Source organism: Triturus cristatus, chromosome 1_1 (assembly GCF_964204655.1).
Source record: "Triturus cristatus chromosome 1_1, aTriCri1.1, whole genome shotgun sequence".
Classification (NCBI taxonomy): Eukaryota; Metazoa; Chordata; class Amphibia; order Caudata; family Salamandridae; genus Triturus; species Triturus cristatus.
In genome coordinates, this window is record NC_140579.1 from 152,292,530 (window position 1) to 152,306,488 (window position 13,959).

A 13,959-nucleotide genomic window follows, 5' to 3' on the forward strand; every position below is an offset into this window, starting at 1 on the left:
TATGCACCGCAAAATGATTTTGATTATGCCGCCACGCGCCTTGACCTATATAAAGCAGTACGCAAGATGAAGCTCAAGAAATCCTTTGCACTTCATAACAATCGACGCAATACTGTTGACACTGCACAAGAAACATCCCTGCAGGAGGCCATACAGGATCTATGGGATACTGAGGGCACAGGCGGAAACAATGAAGCTAACCCTCGGACTGGTATCAACCTGCTGGGGCTGGTTACCCCGTTCAGACCCAAATCGACGTATAACCCTATTATGCCACGGGATGCCCTTGATATTTTCAATGAAAATGTAATTGCAGGAATCAAAACACTGCATATTCAAACTCTGAATAGACGACGCCGTTATAATCGGCAAACACAACAATACCATCAACTTATCTCCAAGCTCAAAGGCAATAAGACGATCGTTGTCCGTCAAAGTGACAAAGGGGGCAATATTGTCTTGTTAACTAAGGAGTATTATGATCATGAAGCCTTTGAACAACTCAATGACAGGGTTTGTTACATCCGCACAACTGCGGCAGTCATTCAGGCATCCAACAATGAATTTGGGAGCAAATTGGCGAGCTGGAGGAGACATAAACTTTTATCTGAAACGGAGTATAATTATCTGAAAAATGACAATCCAGTCATCCCCACCCTGTATTTTATTCCGAAAGTACATAAAGATTCTACCAAACCCCCGGGCAGACCCATCATTTCAGCCCGAAATGGCATGTATGAAAAAACATCACAATATATTGATTTTTTCTTACAGGACTTTGTAAAATCACTGGATTCTTATGTACAAGATACAGGGGATTTTCTGCGCAAGATCAGTAAGGTCAAATGGAAAGATGGTTACTGGATGCTGGCCCTTGATGTGACTTCACTCTACACGAGTATTGGGCATAATGATGGCATTCATGCCATCAAACATTTCTTATCAAGGAAACCCGCCCTATTTGAATCTCATAACGAGATGTTGATTGTGATGCTTGAATTTTGCCTGCTGAATAACAATTTCATGTTCAATAGCCTTCTATACCGTCAACTGAGGGGCGTAGCTATGGGGGCTAGCTTTTCCCCAAGCTATGCCTGTCTCCACATGGGTTACTGGGAGGAAACGATACTTCAGAGGGATTATGCCAAATGCCTTGAAGAAAATGTGATAATCTGGTTGCGTTTTATAGACGACCTCTTCGTGATATGGAATGGGTCTTTGGAAGAGGCACACAATTTTATTGAGAATCTTAATGTCAATAACTTAAACCTCCACTTTACAGCAACCTGCAGCCAATCCAGTGTTACTTTTCTAGATACTGAAGTTTATATACAGGCAGGCAAACTTGAAACTAGATTGTTCCGCAAATTAACTGCTGGAAATTCTACCCTCCATGCAACTAGTGCCCACCCGCCCCACCTGATTAGGAGTATACCTTATGGTGAAATGCTGCGGCTCAAACGTATTTGTAGCAATGAAAAGGACCTTAGAGCAGCCCAGTCACTCAGCAGGCAAAGGTTTAGGGAGAGAGGCTACTCTGTAAGCGTTGTTGATAGTGCCATTGCTAGATCCAATGCCCTCAGCCGAGATGAATTACTAACACCCACTATCAGTGTCACCAGCTTGGCCACAACCCAGACTAATCAGGGGAGAAAGGACAGTAGTTCGCCCGATGCCTTCAGATTCATCATGGGCTATAGTAAGCAGCATATGGAAATACGGAGAATAATTAACAGGAATTGGCCCACTGCTCAGAGTGATCCAATAATTGGTCCTTTGCTCCCTCAACGAGCTTTGATCACCTACAGTAGGGCCCCTTCAATGAGAGAAGCATTGGTTAATACGAATCCTGAAACTATCAATAAAACTTCCTGGCTGCAACTGAATAGTGGATTTTACAAGTGCAAAACCTGTAAAGCATGTATCCATGGCATAAACACAAAAACATACTTAGACCCATTCAGTAACAAACAGCACAAGATCAACAAGTTGCTAACTTGTAAAACTGAATATGCGATCTATGTCCTGACCTGCCCATGTAATCTCAGTTATGTGGGGAGCACGAAATTAGCGGCACACAAACGAGTGCTGCAACATCTACGCGCAATCTCCAACCAAGATAATACCTACCCCGTAGCTAGGCACTTCAAAGAAACCCACAAAAGTGACATCAAGGGACTCAGTTATTTTGTTATTGACTCCATTGAACCTAGCAGAAGGGGAGGGGACCGGGAGACCAAGTTGCGCCGATTAGAGACACGCTATATCCTGCAATTAAATACCAAGACCCCAACTGGTTTGAACATGACTGAAGATTTGCACACATACTTGGGCTAAATTTGATCTGTATAACTAAGCAATTTTATCATCTTTTATTCCATCTTTATTCTAAACGAGCTTAGGTGTCCATTGGGTTATAATGATATAGTTCTGGTCACCCCCTTGGATTTCACCCTGTGTCTTATTTATGCATTTATATGGAATTTGAATCAGATGTACAGTGGGCAACTTTTAACCTTTTTAGTCATGTGTCTTAATCTATATAATTGTTTTAACAATGCAATTATTTATTTAGTATTTTACTATTTATCTTATTTTAGACATATTGTACTGTATTGGTTATTCCTGCGTATTTGCACATCTGAATTCGATTATCATTCCTGTATATTACTATTCATAGAGACACTGCTTAAGCCTCACACGCCATGAAACCTCCTTTATCCGTACCCTGCCTTTCTGTTTCCATTTGGATCGTTAATTCTGTTGCATACCTACTCCTTTAACACTTTATTGTTCGCAGCTATTAGATGTGGTATTATCCCATATGTGACACACCGTTGGTTGTGTCCGTTTTCGAACCACAGTTATATAGAATATTTTTCATTTTATTGTTTATTTACACTGGCACATATGCACTTTTTAATGTAGCTACTTTGTTCCATCAGGCGCATGTATTTTGGGGTATCAATACATATTTTTCTTTCTGTCATGGCAATAATCATACAAAGTATATGGTATTCACTTTTGATTATTTACAGTAGTTGAAACAATGGTTTGCTTCTTCATGTTTGATCATTGCAATTTAATTGGCAATAATGATATACAATCATGTTGTAGAATAATTGGGCATTCATGCTGCTATTTTTTAATATGACCTCTTTTTGAGCTTTGCTAAGATGCATTCGTATTTCTTACAACTATCATTTACAATTGTTATTTGCTACCTACTCTCTGGTGTACTATCCCAGTGAAAACATGAGCTCTTCTTATATGAAGTCATTATATTGTTTCTACTATGTCTATGGATTAGTGAAAAATCCCCCCTCATGTGACCTCTCCATGTGATGTTATACGTAGCTTGCACTAGCACTTTAAATATGTGGCTCTACGAGCACAACGCTGTCATGTGATCAAGGCTCTAGGAGAGCCGAAACGTTATGGCCGTCGCTCTGGGCAAATAAATGAATATATTGCACCTTAATCTGGTTCGTGTGCTACTTCGCAAGCGGCAGAAGGAGTTTGAAGCTGGTGGAGGTGGTTACCTTTGATATATATATATATATATATATATAAACAACTAATACCTCATGCCCAAGCCATTTCTATAGCTTTGGGAGCCTGGAATAGTCTGAACTGTTACACTTGTACGAGTGTGATGGTTAGTACTTGTGCTGATACTGTCATTGCCAGTGGCAATGGGTGGTGCAAGCTGTGGTGGCCTCTTAGAGAGGGCCCTGGCTCTTATTTTTAGCACTGCTGTAGTGCCCTTGGCCAGGTTTACATGAAAAGCTTTCCCATGCCTCTTCTTTCTTTCTTCTAGGCTTTAAAGAGACTGCCTTTCTCTATGCAGTCTCAGCAGCAGGTCTCAGCCACTCCCTGGCAAAGGCATGCAGCAGTGAGCGCATGGAGCGGTGTACATGTGATGACTCGCCAGATCTGGAGTACCAGAAGGCCTGGCAGTGGGGTGTTTGTGGTGATAGCCTCAAGTACAGCGCCCGCTTTATAAAAAACTTCCTGGGGCAGAAGAAGACCAATAAAGACCTGCGTGCAAAAGTGGACATCCACAACACACTTGTGGGCATCAAGGTAAGCAGACCACAGGCTGGACATGGCACATGGAGGGTGTTTCACTTCGATACTTTTCATGTAGAAGCAAATATATCAGGGTCCAGATTTTTGTGGGCATTTACTTGCTGCTGTCCAGGACCATGTTTTTTTTTCTCAGTAACATGCTGTTGAGTACTCCATGCAGTTACATGATAATAATGATAACTTATCTTATGTAGTGCTTTATGCCATACTATTGACATTTCTAAGTGCTGTAATTAACAGGTTTAGTGTTATCTAGTTTAAAGCCCTCACTTTACTAACCATGGAATGATTCAAGTCTCACTTAGCCTTTCTAGGATTTGAACTTGTGATCTGCAGATCCCATCAGACGTCATCAGCCAGCTCGCAGAGCATGTCTTCTGATATCTATAGGACCACTAAACACTTTGCGAAATGTCATTCAGGTTAAAGCTTACTGTATACCCCCACAGAAAAAAAGCCAGGAGGAAAAAATGAGCCACAGAGCCTATCCAAAAGTAACAAACTGCAGTTTCCATTTAAAATAGGTGTGATAAAAGCACGGATGTACTGAAGTTATGTGAATGACCTCAGAACAGGTACAGTTACACTGGAAGCTTCCTACTCAAATTACTGAGGCTTATTTTGTAAATATTTTGGAGACAGTAAAAAAATTGTATTTGCAAATAAATGAATGTCCTATTATATAGATTTTTAATTATTGTAGAAGTAAATAGATCTAGAGTCAAGGAATGGGTGATAAATACAGCCGTTTACTGCTGTGACTGACACAAAGGTGCAGCCTATGACCGATAAGCTTTTATGATATTGGTTGGAGCTCTTGAATCATCTCATCAACTGTTAATTACAATGGGCTGCATTCCTGTGCATCATTGACCTGCCTACTATGCCACCTCAGACAGGAACCAGCCATATAAAAACAAGCACTGGTCCTGCACCAATAGGAACAATTCAGCCCGAACTGCCATACTAGTTCCCCTCTAAATGGGAAGAGAGGCAACTCCAAAACAATTTTGGTCTATTTGGCTCAAATCAGTAGGGTGCAGCTCGAGTCTAATGGCACAGTCAGCACAGAGCCCACATCTGGACATATATTATGCACTTAGGGTGTCGCATTGAGGAGAAAAAAAATGATGGGTGGAATGCTTGAAATATTCTCAGCTACTAGTATTTACTCAGGGTCGCAACCCAGTCCAGTGTTTATTTGCCCACCATGACACCTTGGAGAGGGCCATGGCTGATTTGCATATGGCTGGTTAATTTAGTGAGATGAGGAAGGGGGTGGACAATGGGCAAGACTTGCATTAGGAAATGGCGAAAATTCCCAATGTATTTCACCTGTGGCACACAGAACAAATGGAACAAATGCCTTGATTTTGTGTCAACCGTCTGTCTAATTTAACTAAAGACCACTTGTTAGGGGTTGCCTACAGACAGCTTTGCCATATAATATTACTATATATATATTTATTGTTAGAACAGGGGGTCTCTAGTTGGCTGAGGTAGATCCCTTAGTCCAAATAGGGACCCTTGCTTCTAGTCAGGGTAAGGAGGGACACACTCTTAGATAACCCCTGCTCAACCCCTGGTAGCTTGGCACGAGCAGCCAGGCTATCTCCAAGCCAATGTGTAAAGTATTTCAACCACACTCCCAGTAACACAGTGATAACACCACAAATGGACACCACACTGGTTTTTATAAAAATATCGGTATCTGTATCAAAAGGAATACGATGAGACCAAACGATAGAAATCCAACATATGCGTATTCGCAATCTTTCACTTTGCCAGTTATTAGGCCAGCAATCACTTATAGGTTCTTGCGGTATTAATGAGCAGTTCACAATGATCTAATGCAGTCCTAGTGCAATGCTATGCAGTTCGTAATTCAGTGATAACACAGTCCTTAATGCATGTACTAATGCAGTTCGTAACGCAGGAATAATACGATTCGTAAAGCAAGAATCAGGCAGTTCGTAATGCAAGAAATAATGCGGTACGCTAATCGGCGCGGTCAACTCGGGCCCCCACTAGGTCCCAACACCAGAGACAACAGTCATACGCTTAAAGGGCAGCCCTGATACTGCTGGGCAGGTACAGGCCGCTCGGGGACTCGGCGCGTCTAACGCGGTGCAGCGGGAGAGAGCTAGGAGCACTCTTGTACTCCTCCTGCACGCCTCCCCAGGCCACACGCGCTTGCGGCTCCCGACTGGAGTCCAAGCCTTACCTGGGAGGGTGTGCTGCTTTGCTCTCTCTCTCTTCCCGCTCGTCGGACGTCCTGTGGGTGGCCTGATGATGGTGCAGCTCTGTTAGGCGACGCTGTAGCCGGATGGGTTATGGCGCTGCCTTCTCCTTTTTTGACGATCTTGGGCAGATTCCTCTCGGTGAACAACGATCACGATCCCTTTCACCTTGCGGCTTTCTTAGCTTCAAGAAATCCTTTAGCACGTTGCGGCTCGGGCCGGCTTTGGTGATCCTTACTCACAGCCTCAGTTGCGATGACGGCTCGGGCCACAAACAGCAATACAGCAACGTGGACGATGTTTCACGCTGCGGGGGCAATGCGGTCCTGGGCACCTCATATGCAGTGCAACGGACCACTCAGCAGTCTCAGGCGTGCAAAAGCACCCCGCACCAAGCGTCGCGGAGACACGGTTGGAAACTTTTATGTTCCTGAGTTTCCACAACAGGCGACCAGCTCTCCTCAGGCCCTTGGAGACACACTACTTCAGGACACAGCACACAGCAAAGTCCTCACAAGCAGGGGACACAGCACACAGCAGAGTCCCTTGGCCTCTCCTCAGTCAAATCAGCAAACTGCAGGCCAGCCCCTGAACACTCAGCAAGGGCAGTCTTTCTCATTAGTCTCTTCAGATGTTCTTCCTTGGCAGAGGTTCCTCTTGACCACAAAGTAGGTTCAATACTTTTTCATATGGATTTCAGTCTTCAGTTCAGGGGTTTCAGCTCTCACATTTATATCACTAAATGCCTTTGAAGTCTTTGAGTTCATGGGGCTCTGAGCCCAGTTTAAACCAGACCTGGGTGTCTTTCTGCCAGTGCACACCCTCTTCCTTTGATAGTCAGGGTCTGGGGCCCAGACGCTCAGCAGGAGGTGGAGCCATCCTTTTGTGGCAGCAATACAGCCCTCTTCACATCCAGGAGGCTACTTCTTCCCCCACCACATCAAATGCAGGCCAGCCTGTTGCTGATTCACCTTCTCCTCTCTGGGGTCAGGACACTTCCCAGACCCTGTCACATCCAAACCCAGATGGTCAATACACAAACAGGCAGAGACACACAGGATGGTTTAAGACAAGAAACCAGCCACTTTTAAAAACGTGGTTTCTAAGCACACAATACAAAAACCATCTTCACAAAAAGATGTGTTAAATAAATTCTGAGTTCAGGCACACTAAACTCCATCCCTCCATCTTATGCCTATAGGAAGATATGCTGGAAACATGGGACACAGCATTCCCCATTCTGTCCTATGGGCAAGATGGCCTTGCAACAGTGAAAAACGAATTCAGCAGTGTTTCACTGTCAGGACATGGTACACACCTCAGTACATGTCCTACCTTTCACATACACTGCACCCTGCCCAGGGGGGTACCTTGTGCCTAGTATAGGGGTGTCTGATATGCATAAAAATGGGAAGGTAAGCCCTGGCAAGTGGGTGCACTTGCCAGGACAACAAGGCAGTTAACAAACTGCCCGCAGGCACTGCAGTGGCAGGCCTGAGATCTCTTTTTAGGGCTACCTGTGTGGGTGGCACAATTAGTGCTGCAGCCCCACTAGTAGCATTTGCATTACCAGCCCTGGCACACATAGTGCACTTTACTAGGGACTTTACTGGTAAGACAAACATACCAATTATGGACAACCAATTACCATAACACTTTATAATGGGAGCACTTGCACTTTGACACTGATCAGCTGTGGCAAAGTGCCCAAAGCATTTAAGCTACTAAAACGAAATCCATCACAGCATCAGAAATAGAGGGGGTAGAGGCAAAAGACCAGGGGTTATCACGCCAAGAAATGCCAGGTCTAACATATATATATTTTTTTCCCTTCAATTTCTTGTTTTCGAAGGCCATCTAGCTGCAGACTGCTACCAGGTTGTGCACTTCTTGCATTATGCTCTCCCACGCATGCTTTTTTTCAAATTAATTTTTCTAGATTGGCTGTCAGCCATATTGGACATGAAAGTGCCAAAATCAATGCCTCAGTGTCACAACGCAGCACATGCCTGCTCATGTTATCAACAGCAGTCTTGCAATGATTTTTGCCATAAAGAAAAATCCTTCTTAGCTGGCTGTCAATACCTGTACATGCATTGTGATGCACCGCCGTCCATTTTACTATGACAATGGAAACAACTGTGAGATCTACCGGCTCTGCTATTGTTCAGCCCTCCATTTAAGAACCCGAACTTCCTGTAAATATCACTCACCATGAAGTACTGGGTTTTTTCAGAACCCAGCGGTGCCAGGGAACACACCCTAAGACTTCGAGTTCTTCCTGTTTCAGACTACAGAAACACAGAGTCTTCCTGGTGAAGTCAAAGATCGTATTTATTGGCTGGAACCAGTAACAGGTATCCTAGAAGTACAACACGGTGTATATTCTCAGGAGACTGCTCAACCTTACAAGCCAGCCTTCTCTTTTTATACAAAATATTATGCTTTAGGCAAACATTCCTTATTTTACAGTTGACCATTCACATATTTTCACTACAAAGAAAAAGCAGAGTCATGATGACAAGCCCATATTTCAGTTTGTCCAGCCCTCAATTAATTATCCGGCAAGGCTCAGTACTTTCATCAGATATCGACAGACCCCCAATAAAAACGGGCACCTCCTCCTCGTAAAGCAAGTCATAAAGGAAGAAGCAGGGACAGGTGTGTGTAAGATTAGGCATGGTTTGTGTGTGATGAAAAGGTTTTATGATATGTTGTGCCTTGATACTAATCTCATTCGGCCACTGGGAAAGGAACTGGCCGGACAGGTTTGGCTTCAGGCAGTGGAGTCAGCTTGCCCAGGTCACAAAGGAGTCAGCAAAGGTGTATGTGTCCTTCAGACTCGATTTTTGGCCTAGTCATTGGCCTATGTGAGGGCAATCACAAAAAGGCTGCCATTCAATGGAAACCGAGGGTTCAGAACGGAAACTATGATTTCAGGGTGATTTCTTCACCCGAATATGGCGAAAATGCTTGTGCATAGTATCCTAGTCATTCTCGGTCTGCTGATACCAACATCGTCATGATACGACGATGTTTAGAACACGGGTCCAGACTTTTCAGTACCACAGACCCTCCTTTTGCCCTTACATAGGCAATAACCTATACTCACGCTAATCTGAGTCCAGGTCTGAGTCCAGGTCTATGTTCATAAAGTCGTTGAGATGTTGCTGTAGCATCATCCTATTACTTAGCTCGTCTCTTGACACAGGTTTCCTTACACACGATGTAGCACAGAGGCCACATATTGCAGGAGCACACTGTACACACAGACAGAACAGGAAAAGAATGGCTAAGATCATCCCAATGACTATCAGAATCTTCCATCCCCAGGCGGATATCAGTTCCCAGAACCACCCCATCAATGACCAATCTCCTTTATCCACGTGAATAGATTCGGAGATCTTATGCAGTTTGGAAATGGCCTGGTAAACTGTTGGAGCGTTATCTGGAATGAAAACACAACAACTTGATTGGATCACTTTACATACCCCACCTCGGTCTGCAAGTACGACGTCTAATGCGACCCTGTTATGAAGAGTCATAAGGCGATCCGACTGGAGCTCAGCTGTCAAATTACCGAGGGCACCGGCGGTTTCATCTACCGTGGATTCAACCACCCTTGTCAATTGCCTTATGTTCCTGCTGTTAACCATAGGCCCCAAAAACGGCAGAAAACCCTTTACGAAATCTCCAAGTTCCTGTCCTGTAGTGTCTTCTTTACTGATGACACCTCTAACTATCCTTGTCTTATGGTAATCTGCCGCGGCCGTGTAGGTGGGAGGCAACAGGAACGAAACAAAACATGTGCCTGAGAAGTCAGGGGGCAACCATGTATAGGCTCTATTATGGCAGATGAAATAGGTACCCTTAGCTGCTAAGAACGAAGGGGAAGTCTGAGACGTAAAAACATATGTTTCAGTGCAGATACTTTTCCCTAACTGAGCTCTGGGATTCTTGCCATTACCTTGCAGACATAGGTGACCCTGATGGGGTACAATCCAAATCGGGGAGGATCTCTTTGCTCGCTGGTTCTCACTCAGAGTAACTCCATATCCTGTTATGTTCCATCCAATATATGCTAGTGTCTCATCTCTCGGGATAGTCTCATAGGAAATATCTTCCCAAATCATATCTACTATACCCTTAACTAGAGCACTATTCTTAGGATTATCTTTCACAGAACGTAGGGGGTTGGCTTCATGAGCGTATATGAACACCGTTCTATATGCCCACACAGAACCATTATGGCTGAAAGGCAGGACCAGATATGGGATACCTTTGTCAGTAGTATGAGGCATAAGACCACACACCCAACAGTTAGTTGTGTTAACTACTAATTGGTGTTGGTGTAGAAGCTGAATGAATGAATTATTGACAAATTCTAATCTTCTAGCAGACTCGTGTTTAGGCAGGGGGTGAAAAGAATGCGAGGAAACAGTAGAAGGAGGTATGGGCTGTGTAGTGGGTGCAAATGTCACTTGAAAATAAAATAAAACATATCCTATTAAAAACGTCATTACACTAAGCAACATGAAAATACATAATATCAAAAATCATTTCTTTGTCATCATTGCACACATTCTGGCTTTAAAGTTCATCTGTTTGGCAGGTCTCTCATTCTCGAAAAACTCCATCCTCTCTAATTGCTGCTCGTGGTGGTAGGGTGTTCTATGCTAAGGAATGCTTCTGTCAGTCCAGGGCAACTCCCTTAGACCGACCAGAACTGTCGACCTAACGTCTTCAGCTGCACTCCAAAGGCTTGGGCAACCACGACCCTACAGCTGAACCCGGATGGCGGTTCGAAAAACAAAAACAAGAAAGTTTCTCAGATGAGAGAGCTGCACTTTCAAAAATAGCAAAGAAAAAGAATTTTTATTTGTCCATAGTTCTCGGCCTCAAATTGTAGCAGCTTTTTCCAGGTACTGTCTGGTTCTGGAACAAGAGTTCAGGCTCTGTAGTGTTCAATCGAATTGACGGTGGCACAGCTTCTTGCAAAATATTGTCACTTTCCTGTTCAGAAAGTGTTCCTTTTACCCGTGCATCGCTAAAAGGCAGAAAACGAGGCACGGTCTCAGTCTCAGAGTCAGCGATCCCCTCCTGGACCCACCTGTCATACGGTAGAGGCAAAGGGACCCTCTTGCAGTGTACGCCGTGGATCCAGTTCTTTTTCCCTTCCACTCGAACAGCTGATCTTGTTGAGAGAAGGACGAGGTGGGGGCCGGTCCAACGGGGCTGGTCATTCTTCGTCCGCTGGAAGTTTTTGATCCAGGGTCGATAAGATGTCCTGGAGCTTCAGAGACCTGAGGCAGAGTATCGTGAACCTGTTGGTGTAAAACACGCAATTTAGCCGTCAATTCATACAAATAATCAAGAAGTACCGGGTGTTCGATCTCACTGAATTTTGTCGGCCTTGGCACTCCCCATATGTTGGCCGGGCGGCCGAACACAATTTCATAGGGACTAAGTCCCACTCGCGAATGCACAGTCATTCTCGTTGATAGGAGTGCTAAGGGCAGAGCATCAGGCCATTTAAGACCAGAGCTCGCTTGTATCTTTGCCAACTTCAATTTTAACGTGCCATTATAGCACTCTACTAGTCCAGCTGATTGGGGGTGATTTGCAGCGTGAAATTTTTGCTGGATGCCTAGCCCCTCACATTCTTTCTTCATCACTCGACCCACAAATTCACTCCCATTATCACTCCAGACCATTCTCGGCATTCCAAACCTAGGGAAGAATTCTTTGGGAAGGGCTTTAGCTGTGGATAAGGCAGTGTTGTCTTTTAAGGGATATGCTTCTACCCATCTTGAAAAGGCACAAACAACAATGAGAACGTATTTCAAATTGTTGCACCTTTCCATGTGGATGAAATCTAGCTGCAAAACCTCAAACGGATACGTTGGAGGCGCAAAATGACCAGCTGGAGTTGGGGTTCCCCTACCAGGATTGTATTTCAGACACACCATGCAATTCTTGACCACATTCTCTGCACATTTAGGAATTCCAGCATTTTGCCATACTGGAGCCAACAACTTACAAATCCCTTTCACACTGATATGGGCCATTCCATGAGCCATTGTCACCACTGCAAGCACATACGCATCGGGTAACAACCATCGCTGATGTTTTGACAAGTCAACCCAACAACCATGTTCATCCAATTTACCCGTACTTTCTCTCCACACACTCAACTCTTTCTCTGAAGCTTCAGCTTGAAGAGACTTCACACTCTCTATCGTATCTTCACACATTCCAACGTCACCAACCCATCTTGCAGGGCCTGCAACATACATTCGATTCATCACCTCTTTTGCTGTTTCTTTTGCGATCTCGTCAGCAAATACATTACCACGACCAACATCATCAGTAACCTTCTTGTGTGCACTGCATTTCACAATCGCAACTTGTAGCGGCAAGGTCAGTGACTCAAGAAGCTCATTCACCAACTGACCATGCTGAATCTTAGCTCCATGCGAAGTCAGGAACCCACGTTCTTTCCACAATCGTCCAAAACTATGAGCTACACCAAACGCATACTGGCTGTCGGTATATATGGTCACTTTCATTCCTTTTGATAACACACACGCTCTCGTAAGTGCAATCAACTCTGCTGCTTGAGCTGAATTATGTGGTATACGTGCAGCTTCAACAATCGTATGCAAGGTCGTGATAGCATATGCTGCAGTCGTATCACCATTCGGAAGCTTGAAGCATGAACTATCCACCCATAAGGTACCATCACACTTTACAAGAGGAGTATCTTTAAGATCTACTCTCCCTTTCGTTTATTCTTCTGTCCTGAGAAAACAATCATGCTGTTCAACATCATCTGTCTCTACTGAAATCGGCAATAACGTGGCTGGATTCAACGTATTGCATCTCTTTATGTGCACATGACTCGCTAACAGTGTTAACTCGTAACCTGACAATCGAGCACTAGTTAAGTGCTGTGTCTTGGTCCTGTTTAACAACGTGTCCACTGCATGTGGAACCATCACAATCAACATATTGTTCATCACTAACCCAGCAGACTGTCGAATAGAAACAGCTGCTGCCGCTGTGGCTCTCAAGCAACTCGGCAATGCTTTAGCTACCGGATCCAAAGTCGACGAAAAATACGCGCATGTACGCTGCTTGTCTCCAAAAGACTGTGTCAGCACTGACAATGCACAACCCTCTTTCTCATGGACATACAGTGTAAAGGGCTTACTGTAGTCGGGGGTACCCAACACAGGAGCCGAACACAATGCATTACGCAATTCGGAAAAACTTTTCTGACAATCTTCAGACCATGGAACGGGATTCGGTGTATCTTTACAGGTCAAAGCTACCAAAGGTTTGGCCAGCAAAGAAAAATTCGGTATCCACTGTCTGCAGTATGATGTGATGCCCAAGAAAGCACGTACTTCTCTCTGTGTCCTTGGCACACTCAATTTTGCAATTGCCTGAATTCTTTCTGGGGTCAGTTTCCTTCCCTCCTTCGATAAGAGATGACCTAAGTAGGTCACTTCTTGTCGACAATATTGCAGTTTTGAAAGAGACACTTTGTGATGTAGATCAGACAAATGACGCAACAACGACAAGGTGGCTTCTTTACAAATTTCCTCAGTATCTGCAGCGATGA

The 13,959-nt window shown here is 44.2% G+C and overlaps 1 protein-coding gene and 1 long non-coding RNA gene across 2 annotated transcripts in view; one reads left to right on the plus strand and one right to left on the minus strand.

Annotated features, from left to right (window-relative positions):
• The window catches only part of LOC146869869 (uncharacterized), a 151,484-nt gene that overhangs the window by 71,500 nt on the left and 66,025 nt on the right, over positions 1 to 13,959 (minus strand). The gene's annotated exons all lie outside the window — the stretch shown is intronic.
• The window catches only part of LOC146869870 (protein Wnt-9b-like), a 76,144-nt gene that overhangs the window by 50,801 nt on the left and 11,384 nt on the right, over positions 1 to 13,959 (plus strand). The window contains 1 exon segment of the mRNA XM_085599680.1: positions 3,821 to 4,086. Coding sequence (XP_085455806.1) covers positions 3,821 to 4,086 — 266 coding nt within the window.